Below are 13,573 nucleotides of genomic sequence, written 5' to 3' on the forward strand. Positions count from 1 at the left end.
AAGTTTGGGATCTTTTGCTATTTTGAACATTGACCCATAACATTGAACATTAATAAACACGATGATTTAAGCATGGGGGAAAATAGCAGTGGACAATGGATGGAAATGACACCATGTGAACCCCATAAAAACTGTGTGAACAGATGTCAATCCCAGGCCAAACGCCCAACTGGGAAGTGCTCCAAGGGTACCTGCAAGAGACCCTTCCTCAGAACTTCCACTGCAGAGTCTTAACGTTCCTGGATGAATACAAAGAAGAATGGCAATATGCAAGCTAGACATCCTCCTGGGAGCTTTGTGTGTAGCAGTTATTGTCAGCTGTGATTGCGAATAATTTCAGAAAAGAACCTTTTCCTCTCTTCAGTTATTGGTGCAAGAGTGTCTTCCCACCCACACTCCCCCAGGTTTTGGAAAGGAGACCAGTCCCCCCTTGGGCATGCCTGCTAGTGAGCCTGCTCTGAGCTTTCCCCAGTTTGACTCTCAAATCTGCCACAATTTCTCCCTAGGTGACCTTAGGCCAGCTGCTGCCTCGGTCTTCCCCAGCTGCAAAGTGGAGCTAACAGTACCGCTTGCTCATGCAGCAGGGATGTTGTAAGGACAACATCAAGATAATGCATGTCAGGTGCTTTGCACACTCCAAATGCATGATGTGTGAGTTATTATGAGCTTACAATCTGTGTTCCCAGTTCATTTTCTACCTGGCAGAAGAAACAGGAAGAGACCCAGCTCTCCTCTAGTGCAAAAGATGCTCAGCTCCATTCAGCTGGGCACTCATTATCACTGAGGCATATCTAGGGTTCATACCCAGAGAGAGTCAGCCTTCTGCAAATAGGTGCAGTCCAAGAAGACTCACAGGAAGAACATTCCACTTGGAGAAAGATGCTTGACTTTTGCTGGCCTTTTGCTGCTCCTTGCTCTCTAAACTTTACAACTGCAGTTTTCAAACTCTCTGGAAGTTTGAAAGCTGCAGTAAGTCCTTGCAGGGGAGGGAGGCAGCGGGGGCAAGGGGAAGGATCGCATCGCTCAGGGGGGCTGCAGGGACTGGGATGTATTCACCAGTCCCTGCAGCAGCGTCCTGGGGGTGCGGGGAGCCCTGTGCGAGCATCCGCAGGGCTCCCCAGCATGCAGAAAGTGAAAGTGGAGGTCTTCCTGCTGGTGCTGCTTATATATGAGTCATTGAAAAGTGCTTTGTGGTGCTTTTACAGTGGCTAACATCAGAGCAGTGGCTGCTGCACCGGCTCTAGTGAAGAGCAGGATTATGCTGTCAGGCAAGAGAAGTTCATTTTAAAAGTCATCTCCAGCCCCCCAAATTCTCTGAACCATTCAGTAGTCCAAATTAAAGGATTGCTCCCTCTCTGCGTGCCTGAGAAGATTTCTCCTTGTCAAAAATGCAGCATTCCCCCAAGCCAGAAGACAAAAGTGACATTCCCCCAGGTAGTCTCATGTCTAATAACTTTACAGCAGGAGACAAAAGTAAAGTTCATTTGGTTCCCTCCCCTTGGAGCCTGCAGGTGCCATTTGTGTGTCCTCCGCCATTCATGATGCCTCCAACGGCTCCAGATTCAGATGTCTTCATCACAGCCAACCTGAGACCTGGTCCTGGATGAGGTGGTGCAGCTGTGACACTTGGGATGTCCATCTCTGGGTGGAGATTTTCTTTGGTCAGATTCTAATATGAAAAGTGCTGTTAAAAATGTACAGGAATACTTATGAATTTGTGTCTCATCATCAGACAAGTACTCAGGAATAAGAATGTGGGGAGCAAACATTCAGCTGGGCCTCAACCTAATGATTGTGCAGAAAGCTTAGGAAAAAATTCCTGTGTGATTATGGGGTATGTGTGAACCTGACCTAAGAAGAGAAGGTTGCAGAAGTTGTGCTCAGCTGACTGCAGCCCAGTGCTCTATGAAGCAACCCACAGCAGCAGTTTCTCAGGGCTAGCATACTTCACTGGGGTGGGGGGAGTGGGGTGCTGGAATTATTCTGCCCAGTAACCTCAGGGCACTCTCATCTGGTGTGACTTCTCTGCAAGAAGGCTTTCACAACGGCAACTGGGCCGAGTTGCCTCAGCCCACAAGGGCAAGGAAGAGCGAGTGCAGGACTGTAGGGTCTTTTACCTGAGGAAGTCCGGGGCTCGTACGATCATGTGCTGGAAATCCTCCAGGGATAGTTTGCCGTCATTGTCCAAGTCAGCTTCATCAATCACCTTGTTGCACACCAGACAAACTTCTTCTGGGGTCAGCTCTTTGCGGGTCAGCTTGTTGACCGTCTTCTCCAAGTCCAACTTGCAGATGTAGCCGTCGTCGTTGAAGTCTGCTGAAAGGAGTTCTTGGAACTCTCAGCTTTGGACCGGGGAAGAAGTACTGGGTCACCTGCTCTACTTCTCACTCTGCAAGTCCAATACAAGCTCCCTTCAGAGCTCCCTCCTTTCTGCTCGAGGAAGGAGATGCATACCTGGCCATGGAAGCTGTGGGGGTCTGCTGGGAGTGCCACTCTGTGGGTATGCCACTGGGGTATGCCATTCCTTGCATACCAGGTCCTTTCCCCCCCATCCTACCTGGAGTGCTCAGGGGGTGTGGTACGTGGGTGGATCTGACCACAGCGCTCTCTCTCTCTCTCTCTCTCACACACACACACACACACACGCACGCACACACAGTCACTTTAACCCTTTTCTAAGGGATTCAGAGCCCAATCCTATCCAATTTTCCAGTGCCAGTGCAGCAGTGCCAATGGAGCATGCACTGAATCACAGAGGCCTCCTTGAGGTATGGGAACATTTTTTCCCTTACCTTGTGGCTGCATTGTGGCTGCACCGGTGCTGGAAAGTTGGATAGTCTTGGGCCCTCAGCTGCCATAAGTAGCCATGCAAAATCACAGTTTATATTTTTCAGCAAAACCATTACTTTCTGTGGGGCAACAAACAATTATAGGATTTAATTTAGGCCTTTAATAACTGTGTAACGGATCTGTCTTTTCCTATCACTTCATCCCCACATCTGGAAAAATTTCACCCACTGAATTTCTGTCACAAAGTCTGGTGGCCTCAAGATCCTACTATTCTCCTTCGAGAATGATCACTGTGACAGTAGCCCTTATTTTATCCTGAGAGATGAATTCCTTCCAAGTGACTGCGGGCCAGCCAAGTGGAACAAATATTGGCAGTGGCATAGCTAAGAAGGTGCAGGGGGTAGCAATTTCACAGGGCAAAACGTTTTAGGGAGGCAACAAGCTGAGCTTGACACTAGTGGCCAAAATTGTGAAAACATTGGTATCTACAAAGAATACCATCATGTTATGTATCATTGGAAAGGTAACTTAATGCAGAACGAAATGAAATAATCCGCATTGGAATATCTGTATTCTATCAAATGTTACGGCCGGTAACCAGAAAATGAAACCACAACTGCCTTATGGAACAAAAAATGATTTCCTTAACTCAAAACTGACCTATGAGACTGATTGTTCTGAGAGCCAATGAGATGTTGTTATGATACAGCATAATACAGTTACCCTGCTAACTGGGCAAAGGCACTTTTTCAAGGGGTGCTTCTCTCATGTTTAGCAGGGGGAGAATAACCACCTTCTTCGCCCCAGCACAGTGTCTCTAACCAATAAGAGACATACTTTTTATTTATTTCCTTAATTAAATTTGATTTTGTTGGCTACAAAACTTTATTTGACCCCAGGTAGCAGATAGATGCCTTAGCTATCCCATTAGCTGGGGGAGGCGGCAGAGAAAGTGGATGGTGAATTGCCGAGGGAGGGGGTGGGTTTTCCCCAATTTTCACTTTTTAAAAGCCTGGGTGTGACGTCACTTCTGGGGCATCATTTTGAGCTTGGCTCAAAAGACCGGACTGCACGATCATTAGCTATGCCACTGAATGTTGGCTGTCCTCAGTGATTCCAGCTCAGTGAGACGCTTCGCCTCACTGTAGTTGGAGTCCTTGGGAGCGCCAATGATGAGCTACTGGCCTGCACTGCCAGGCTGAGGTGGCTGTCTGAGCAACAGGCATTCCTGATAACAGCCAGACAACGGACTCCCTGGTGCCACTCACCGTAGATTCTGAAGGCGTAGTAAGCCTTGAGGTCTCGGGGCGCCATTTCACTCATCACAGAAAACATGTCCAAGAAGTCATCTAAGGTCATGTTGCCCTCACCATCCTCAGAGAAGACCTCAGCTATCCGTTGCCGGAAGGGGTTGTCCTGGGGAGGGAAACAAAGTAGGAATTGATGCAAAGTCTGCCTCCCTTCCACTCTCCATTTGGTCCTCTTAAGAACAGATCAGCAGCCTTTTTTTTCTCTTAGGCAACCAAGAGCAACCCAAGCCTTCCCTGTTCCCCAGTGTTGAAGAGAACTGCCCTGCTTAGGATATTTTTCTTCTAACTAAATAATTGGTAGGAGGAGTTCTATTCTGTTTCTGCTGGAAAGAAGCGAGGGCTGCTCTGAAGTGAAGTGTGAATAAGAAGCACAGCCTAGTGTCAGATTATTGCACCCAGTTACAGAGTCAACAGGAGTCAAAGGGCCATCAAGTCCCATTTCCTCCTGCCAGGCAGGTCCATGCAAGGGGAGGCCCAATGCTGCTGCATTCTTTGTGAGGAGAGGCTCTGGTCCCTGATGTCTTGCCATGCTGTGCTCATGGGTCAGTACTTCAGCGCTGGCATGCCACTACTAAGTTCATAGCTACCCATCGCACCCCCTGTCAATCACCCTATGCACCCCAAATTACTACTGCAAGGTGCAGGCAGAGCAAATGGAAATAGACAAAGTATGGCACGAATTGCAGGGAAAGTTCCACCCCAGAACTGATTCTTTGTTTGCAGGAAACTGCAATTATTCTTTTGTTCTCTGCAAAAAAGGGAGCGGCTTCTGGATGGCCTTTGTTCAAGGCTATCTAGGGAACTGGAAGGATGCCCACATTCTCTGAACCCTGGCAATGCACTTTATTTTTGTAATGATCTGTTTCATGCATTTACAGGCATGTCCGAGTATTTGCAGAGGTTCTGATTTGGAACTCCTCATGATGAAGTGAAACTGCAAATACCTGGGAATGCTCCTTCACATCTCCTTCACAGCTTCAGAGGCAAGCAGAGCTCTCCTCACCTCTGGAGGGTCTTCTGAGCCCAGCAGAGACTGCCTGCCTGGCTTCTGCTGGGCTCAGAAGACCCTCCAGAGGCAAGGGGAGAGGCTCTACCTTCACCTTCAGAGGGGGCGTGTATGGGAGGGCTCTGCAGACCTGATTCATGAAAACTGCGGATACAGGATCCACGGATATGGAGGCCTCCTGTATATTCTGCCTCCCCCCCCCCAAGATGGGTTCCCAAGGTAGCTAACATCATATATACAGTAACTATACAGTCTTAAATTAAACATTAAAACAGGTCCCAGCACACATAAAACAATATACAGCTGCAAAACCATTAAAAGTAGCAAGGAACTCCTCATCAAACACTGCAGGCAACACGCATCAAACATACCAACAGAGAGCAGCCACGCAATACACATGAGCTGTGAAAAGAAGTGGGAAGAAGCCGGGGGGCAATGCTGCTGCTGCATTATTTTCGAGAGTGTCTTGCCGAATGGTGTTCATGGTCAGTACCTTCAGCTCTGGCATGCTGCTAATGAGTTCGTAGGGGAGCTTCACACTGGGCCTGTTGGTGTAGTTGGGCGGGACCAGCTGAGGGGCCAAGTCACGGTACCTGTGGAATAACCTGCAAGCAAAGACGGGTGTCTCAGTCACCTGCCTGACCCGGGGCTGGATCCACCTGTCTTGTGCACACTGATGCACAGCAGCCTGACATGATTCAGACATCACTCAGTCACGTGCAGGGTGTGAGACAAAATGCAGCTGGTTCTTTTTCCAAGCACCAACAAAATAGGAATTTCTCCTGGAACCCACCAAACTCAGCCTGAGATCACTTGGAGAAGTAATTCTGCGGAAATGTCCTTTCTAAGTTGTCTTTTTGGTACCACACCATAGCTCAACAGCGAGCTGCTTTGGGTAGCTCTTACAAACTCCTGGAAAATTTCTGTGGTGGCAGGGCAAGGCTGGCCCAGTCATGAGGAGAGTGGAAAACTTGACCTCAGGACACAGGTTGAGGAAGATGGCAGGTTTTTGGGAGGTGTCCCATGTCCCTGGACTCTTGGGGGAGATTAGCTCTCATAAGAACATAAGAACATAAGAACAGCCCCACTGGATCAGGCCATAGGCCCATCTAGTCCAGCTTCCTGTATCTCACAGCGGCCCACCAAATGCCCCAGGGAGCACACCAGATAACAAGAGACCTCATCCTGGTGCTCTCCCCTACATCTGGCATTCTGACTTAACCCATTCCTAAAATCAGGAGGTTGCGCATACACATCATGGCTTGTACCCCATAATGGATTTTTCCTCCAGAAACTCGTCCAATCCCCTTTTAAAGGCATCTAGGCTAGACGCCAGCACCACATCCTGTGGCAAGGAGTTCCACAGACTGACCACACGCTGAGTAAAGAAATATTTTCTTTTGTCTGTCCTAACCCGCCCAACACTCAATTTTAGTGGATGTCCCCTGGTTCTGGTATTATGTGAGAGTGTAAAGAGCATCTCCCTATCCACTCTGTCCATCCCCTGCATAATTTTGTATATCTCAATCATGTCCCCCCTCAAGCGTCTCTTTTCTAGGCTGAAGAGGCCCAAACGCCGTAGCCTTTCCTCATAAGGAAGGTGCCCCAGCCCCGTAATCATCTTAGTCGCTCTCTTTTGCACCTTTTCCATTTCCACTATGTCTTTTTTGAGATGCGGCGACCAGAACTGGACACAATACTCCAGGTGTGGCCTTACCATCGATTTGTACAATGGCATTATAATACTAACCGTTTTGTTCTCAATACCCTTCCTAATGATCCCAAGCATAGAATTGGCCTTCTTCACTGCCACCGCACATTGGGTCGACACTTTCATCGACCTGTCCACCACCACCCCAAGATCTCTCTCCTGATCTGTCACAGACAGCTCAGAACCCATCAGCCTATATATAAGTTTTGATTTTTTGCCCCAATGTGCATGACTTTACACTTACTGACATTGAAGCGCATCTGCCATTTTGCTGCCCATTCTGCCAGTCTGGAGAGAAACTTCTGGAGCTCCTCACAATCACTTCTGGTCTTTACCACTCGGAAAAGTTTGGTGTCGTCTGCAAACTTAGCCACTTCACTGCTCAACCCTGTCTCCAGGTCATTTATGAAGAGGTTGAAAAGCACCGGTCCCAGGACAGATCCTTGGGGCACACCGCTTTTCACCTCTCTCCATTGTGAAAATTGCCCATTGACACCCACTCTCTGCTTCCTGGCCTCCAACCAGTTCTCAATCCACGAGAGGACCTGTCCTCTAATTCCCTGACTGTGGAGTTTTTTCAGTAGCCTTTGGTGAGGGACCGTGTCAAACGCCTTCTGAAAGTCCAGATATATAATGTCCACGGGTTCTCCCGCATCCACATGCCTGTTGACCTTTTCAAAGAATTCTATAAGGTTCGTGAGGCAAGACTTACCCTTACAGAAGCCATGCTGACTCTCCCTCAGCAAGGCCTGTTCATCTATGTGTTTTGAGATCCTATCTTTGATGAGGCATTCCACCATCTTACCCGGTATGGATGTTAGGCTGACCGGCCTATAGTTTCCCGGGTCCCCCCTCTTTCCCTTTTTAAAAATAGGCGTGACATTTGCTATCCTCCAATCTTCTGGCACTGTGGCCGTTTTGAGGGACAAGTTGCATACCTTAGTCAAGAGATCTGCAACTTCATTCTTCAATTCCTTAATAACCCTTGGGTGTATGCCATCAGGGCCCGGTGACTTATTGATCTTTAATTTATCAATGAGGTCTGAAACATCTTCTCTTTTAACCTCTATCTGACTTAACTCCTCGGTTAGGAGGGGCCGTTCGGGCAGCGGTATCTGCCCGAGGTCTTCTGCCGTGAAGACAGATGCAAAGAACTCATTTAATTTCTCTGCCATCTCTAAGTCTCCTTTTATCTCCCCTTTCCCTCCCTCACCATCCAGAGGGCCAACCGCTTCTCTGGCGGGTTTCCTGCTTCTAACATATTTGAAGAAGCTTTTATTATTCCCCTTAATGTTGCTGGCCATGCGTTCCTCATAGTCTCGCTTGGCCTCCCCTATCACCTTCTTACATTTCTTTTGCCACAGTTTATGCTCTCCTTCAGCATTCATCAAGCATGGGGTCATCACACAGATGGGCAGACCCTGGTATGCACCCACTTGGTGTGAACCAGTGACGGACTGTAGGGTGTACATTTGCATACACGGATGTGCGTACATGTGCGTGATAGCATGCATGCATTAGGGTAGTGATTCTCAAATTCTCTAGGAGAGTTTGAGCTGCAGTAATGTCATGAATATGTGCAGTTCAAGCCTAGTAGCATTGCAAAGCCTGAACCAAAGTAACCCAGTAACATAGAAGTGGCTTGAGTCCTAGCTGCAAAGAATTTACAACTCATGGGAGGTGATAAATGTAGCACCTCAGTAGCCAGAGAGGTGCCCAGGAATCCCCAGTGGGGAGGGGGAGAACTAAGAGAACTAGCATCCAGCCCCACTTCGAGAAGATTCTGTCCCCAAGAGTTATGATTGGGCAGTTTGAAATGAGTAGAGAATCACACCATCCTCTTGGCATGAGAAGTATAAGAACAAAGCCCAAAGGGGTGTCTTTTGCCTTTTGTCTTCATCTTTGGTTTTTGTCTCTTGGTGAGATAGGTGGTGGGAGCATATCCTGCCCCGCCAGGACCATGTGGCCTCATAGGTAACTGAGGATCTACAAAAGAAGCTGACCCAGGTGAGCGTTAGGAATTAATAGAGATAGCCAGTTAGCTTTATTATTTTATGCTGATACGTTTCGTAGAAGTTTTTATGCCTCTAGCATTTGCTGCCTTTTGTAACTTTTTGTAACCTATGTACTTAATAAAGTAAAAATCCTTTTACCATGTTGGTTCATTGTCTGTTGGGGACAAAGTTTCAGAATCCTGCCTAGCCGTTCAGCAAGCTACCAAAAATCCTCTTTGTGAACTAGTAACTTGAGGACTGGTTGGCAACCTTCAGTCTCGAAAGACTATGGTATAAGCCTACAGCACCCTGAATTCCCAGGCAGTCTCCCATCTAAGTACTAACCAGGCCTGACCCTGCTTAGCTTCCGAGATCAGACGAGATCAGGCATGTGCAGGGTAACAGTTGCTGCTCGGTCATGTCGTGAGAATGGGCGATGGCCGGATCCCAAAGGATCTCCTCTATGGAGAACTCGTGCAAGGAAAGCGCCCTACAGGTAGACCACAGCTGCGATACAAGGACATCTGCAAGAGGGATCTGAAGGCCTTAGGGATGGACCTCAACAAGTGGGAAACCCTGGCCTCTGAGCGGCCCGCTTGGAGGCAGGCTGTGCAGCATGGCCTTTCCCAGTTTGAAGAGACACTTGGCCAACAGTCTGAGGCTAAGAGGCAAAGAAGGAAGGCCCATAGCCTGGGAGACAGACCAGGGACAGACTGCACTTGCTCCCGTTGTGGAAGGGATTGTCACTCCCGAATTGGCCTTTTCAGCCACACTAGACGACGTTCCAAAACCACCTTTCAGAGCGCGATACCATAGTCTCTCGAGACTGAAGGTTGCCAACTTGAGGACTGAGACTTTAAGTAAAGAAAGTGCTCAGTGCCAACAAGGGATATAGTTAAGCCTAGAGGGTCTTGGTTTCCCTGGATTGAGGCACTGGCTCTTACAGGGTGGTGGCAGTACTACCGAACAGGGATCTTTGAGGGCTCTAGGGTTCAGAACCAACAACTCTGAGCACCCCAAAACCCTGGGAGTGAGACCAAGTATACGACAAGTAAGTTCTTGCAGGGGGCAGGGGGGAGGCAGCGATGTGACAACCTTGTGCAGGGCTCCCCGGGGTTTAAAAAGTGAAAGTGCAGCAATCGTGCTCGACTTCCGGTTTAGCGGAGTTGGAGTGCTATCACTCCTCTTTCACTTTTTAAGACCCAGGGAGCCCTGCAGAATGTTGCACAGGGCTCCCTGCACCCTGGGAGGCTGCGGCAGGGACTGGTAAGTAAATGCCAGTCCATGCGCCCCCCCCCCCTTAGTGATGCAATCCTGGAGATTGTGTTGCTGCCTCCCTCCTGCCCCTGCCTCTTAAAGGAAAAGTGGCCAGGGCTCTCTGGCTGGGGCATCGTGACACCCCAGGTTGAAAACCACTGCATGAGGGGAAGGGTGGCAGAATCAGGAGCAGCAGAACTGGGGGGTAGATTTAGGCGGTAGTTGGCACAAATTGTCCCTGCAAGGTGGAGCCAGACTTTCTGAAGAGGTCAGCCAAGTACAGGGAAGGGAGGAGCCTACGGCCCCCTCCACCTTGCTGTCCACATTTTCACAGAAGGTGAAGTCATCAGGAAGGTCTGTGGAGAGCTCAGGATGTTCGAGTGGCAGAGTGGATTTGACGGCTGCCGCACAGGACTCCGGAGATCTCGCCGACCTGTTGGGAAAGCGGCTTCTTGCCAGTTCTGGACACATTTATGCATAACTCCTAAATTATCTGCCCCCCCCCCCCAAATTTCCCTGCATATCAGCCACATTTGTTTTGGAGCAAGTCCGACTGAATGCAGTAGCACTTACTGCTAAGTAAGCAGGCTGCCGAAGGCTGCAGTTCTACATACACTTACATGAGAGTAAGCTCTACTGACCAAAATGGGACTTACTTCTGAGTAAGCATGCCTAGATTTGTGTTGAAAGCCTCTTCCTGCTTTGCCAGTGGGGATTTTTTGAACAGAGCGCTTTGGAAAAATGGAGGTGGGGTGGGGGCAAATGGGCTCTTTGCTCCCCCTTCCCTCTGTTCATTTCTGTTGCTCTTGCAGAGGGCTGAGGAGTCGCTGCTGTTCACAGCTGTCATCAGTGAAAGTGGATGGGAACAATGAGGTTGACATCTCAAAAGGCTCCTTATCAATAATATATGCCTTATTCATGATACAATTATGGCCTTCATGCCAGGCAGGAAAGCACATCCATATGTAGGCTGCACCTTTTCATATCCTTTGCCCTTCTTGCTGCTTAGAACATTACAAAAGTGGGGGAGATTGCTTCCCACTCAGATGCTCCCCTCTCCCCGCCCTCCTGCCTCCGGGCCTTGGCCCACGGCCCTCCTGTGCCGAGTAGGATTCATTCTCTTAAGAGTTATGAATTTCCCAGTTGGACCTGGCTGTGGAGGTGGTTGCGAGAAAGGCAAAAGAACCATGGGGTCAGCAGGAACCAAAAACACCTGGGGTTGTCCTTAGGTTTGAGTCTTCCTTTGAAACTAGCTTATTTCCAGGTCTTTTTTTTCAGGATATGTGTGTGCAAATTTAGAGCAGTGTTAATAGCTACTGTTCTGAAAAAGAAACAACTTGCTAAGATGGAAAGTATTAACTGCAGGGGGTTGGCTCTGTTGAAATCACACATGTACACACACATGTGATCACACACATGCATGCACACGTGGACTTCAGCCTCACCTTTTTGAGTACTTGTTGGCAGGCTGGGGTCTCACAGGGAGAAAGAACAAGGGATTCTGCAGAGCACCGAGTCTGAGAGTGACACAGGATCAGTTCCTTCGCTGTTTGTGTGGAGCCTGTCAGTGCATCAAGTTCTATTTCCCTCTGCTTGATAAACAGCAGAAGGGCTGCTTCTGCCTTTCGTTTTGCTGATACAAACACTTGGATTTAAAGTGAAAATATTCACCTCAGAATCTCTTTTCTTGTGAAAAATGTTGCATCCTGAAATACAGAAAAAAAGAAAATGGAATGACAAGCCTCCATTGGGGGGGGGGTCAGTATCTGCACATGACCCAGGTGTTTATTTCTAGTATTAACACCCCAGTTTTTTCAAGCTGTGACTCCCCCACACCATGACATGCACTAACCATGAAAAGACAGAGCCAGTCAAAAGAATTTCTGGCTGTAAGAACCTAAGAACAGCCCCGCTGGATCAGGCCATAGTCCCATCTAGTCCAGCCTCCTGTATCTCACAGTGACCCACCAGATGCCCCAGGGAGCACACAAGATAACAAGAGACCTGCATCCTGGTGCCCTCCCTTGTTGAACATAAGAACAGCCCCACTGGATCAGGCCATAGGCCCATCTAGTCCAGCTTCCTGTATCTCACAGCGGCCCACCAAATGCCCCAGGGAGCACACAAGATAACAAGAGACCTGCATCCTGGCGCCCTCCCTTGCATCTGGCATTCTGACATAACCCATTTCTAAAATCAGGAGGTTGCGCATACACATCATGGCTTGTACCCCGTAATGGATTTTTCCTCCAGAAACTTGTCCAATCCCCTTTTAAAGGCGTCCAGGCCAGATACCATCACCACATCCTGTGGCAAAGAGTTCCACAGACCAACCACACGCTGAGTAAAGAAATATTTTCTTTTGTCTGTTCTAACTCTCCCAACACTCAATTTTAGCTGATGTCCCCTGGTTCTGGTGTTATGTGAGAGTGTAAAGAGCATCTCTCTGTCCACTCTGTCCATCCCCTGCATAATTTTGTATGTCTCAATCATGTCCCCCCTCAGGCGTCTCTTTTCTAGGCTGAAGAGGCCCAAACGCCGTAGCCTTTCCTCATAAGGAAGGTGCCCCAGCCCCGTAATCATCTGGCATTCTGACATTGCCCATTTCTGAAATCAGATAAGATAACCCACAAAAGATGGTGGCTCTGAAACCAAATTCTGCTGCTGCAGCTGCTGGTACATTGCACTCTCATCCTCTTGCCTGGGCTCTTTTCGCACGTCTGCTTTAGCAGTTCCCACCCACACTGGCTGGACCATGCGCTTGATCCCCCCAGAGGCTCTCTTCTTCACACTGTAGCCTACATTAGTAATGCCCCATAAGTGGCTCAAGCAGCAAGAAAAGGAGAGCGCAGCTTTGCCCTTCTCAGCCTCGGCCTGCCCCTACCTGATACGCATCCAGTTGCTCTGGAGTGAAGACCGTTTGCTTGTTCCCCATTTCTGAGCCCTGGTCTTTGTCCCATGTCTCGGGGGTGAGTATCAGAATATGAAAAGCTGCAACAGTGCAGCTGCCTAGCCTGTAAGGGATCAGGTGTCAGCCTTCTCTGCTCTTTGGATCTCCGCATCAGAAGAGGAGCATTGCATCAAATCTTTAGTTCTCTGGAGGCAGCAGGAGTTATGTGCCAAGCATCACTCATCTGCATCTGGTTTGCTAGAGAGTTCTGCTTTTCCTGTAAAGAATAACAAAAGGGGGGGGGGGAATTGACAGCTGCCAATAGATGTAAGGAAATACTTCTGGACAGCTAATAAAAACTTTCAAAATTTAAAAAAAGAATATTTTACAGATCCTTGTAGGATTTAAACAGACATTATAGACACCCCCCGCCCTCTATCTCAGCAGATCACAACTCCTGGGGTGGGGGGGTCTTTTAAAATAAACCTCTTTTTCTCACCCCTTTTCACCTTGCAGAAGAACCCTTTCCAACAGGAGCCTGCTAAAGCTAGAGCCTGCTACCGCATGAGCCTCTGCATGAAGTGCACATGGCCTTTGAAACTAAGTGCCTCTGGA

At 48.6% G+C, this 13,573-nt stretch overlaps 1 protein-coding gene across 2 annotated transcripts; it reads right to left on the reverse strand.

Moving 5' to 3' along the window:
- Positions 1–1,662: 1,662 nt before the first annotated feature.
- Positions 1,663–13,003, reverse strand: CIB3 (calcium and integrin binding family member 3). Of its 2 annotated transcripts, XM_066629062.1 has the most exons (6): positions 12,953–13,003; positions 11,740–11,774; positions 5,600–5,711; positions 4,059–4,206; positions 2,118–2,313; positions 1,663–1,684 (listed from the first exon to the last, which is right to left on the reverse strand). In XM_066629062.1, exons 1-6 carry the CDS (start codon positions 13,001–13,003, stop codon positions 1,663–1,665), a joined length of 564 nt encoding a protein of 187 aa, XP_066485159.1. The 2 variants fall into 2 exon arrangements, with proteins under 2 accessions (XP_066485159.1, XP_066485160.1); XM_066629063.1 differs by lacking the exons at positions 5,600–5,711; positions 11,740–11,774.
- Positions 13,004–13,573: the final 570 nt, after the last annotated feature.

Source organism: Tiliqua scincoides, chromosome 5, assembly GCF_035046505.1.
Source record: "Tiliqua scincoides isolate rTilSci1 chromosome 5, rTilSci1.hap2, whole genome shotgun sequence".
NCBI lineage: Eukaryota > Metazoa > Chordata > Lepidosauria > Squamata > Scincidae > Tiliqua > Tiliqua scincoides.

What these genes read in the sequence shown, in the direction of transcription:
- CIB3 (XM_066629062.1), bottom strand. Translation starts at nt 13,003, where the DNA reads ATGGGGAACAAGCAAACGGTCTTCACTCCAGAGCAACTGGATGCGTAT. An exon ending in CTACGCCTTCAGAATCTACG is followed by an intron (nt 2,314 to 4,058) that starts GTGAGTGGCACC and finishes TCCTTTCAGCAG; the next exon opens with ACTTCAACGACGACGGCTAC. An exon ending in CGAGCCCCGGACTTCCTCAG is followed by an intron (nt 1,685 to 2,117) that starts GTAAAAGACCCT and finishes CATTTTTAACAG; the next exon opens with CACTTTTCATATTAGAATCT.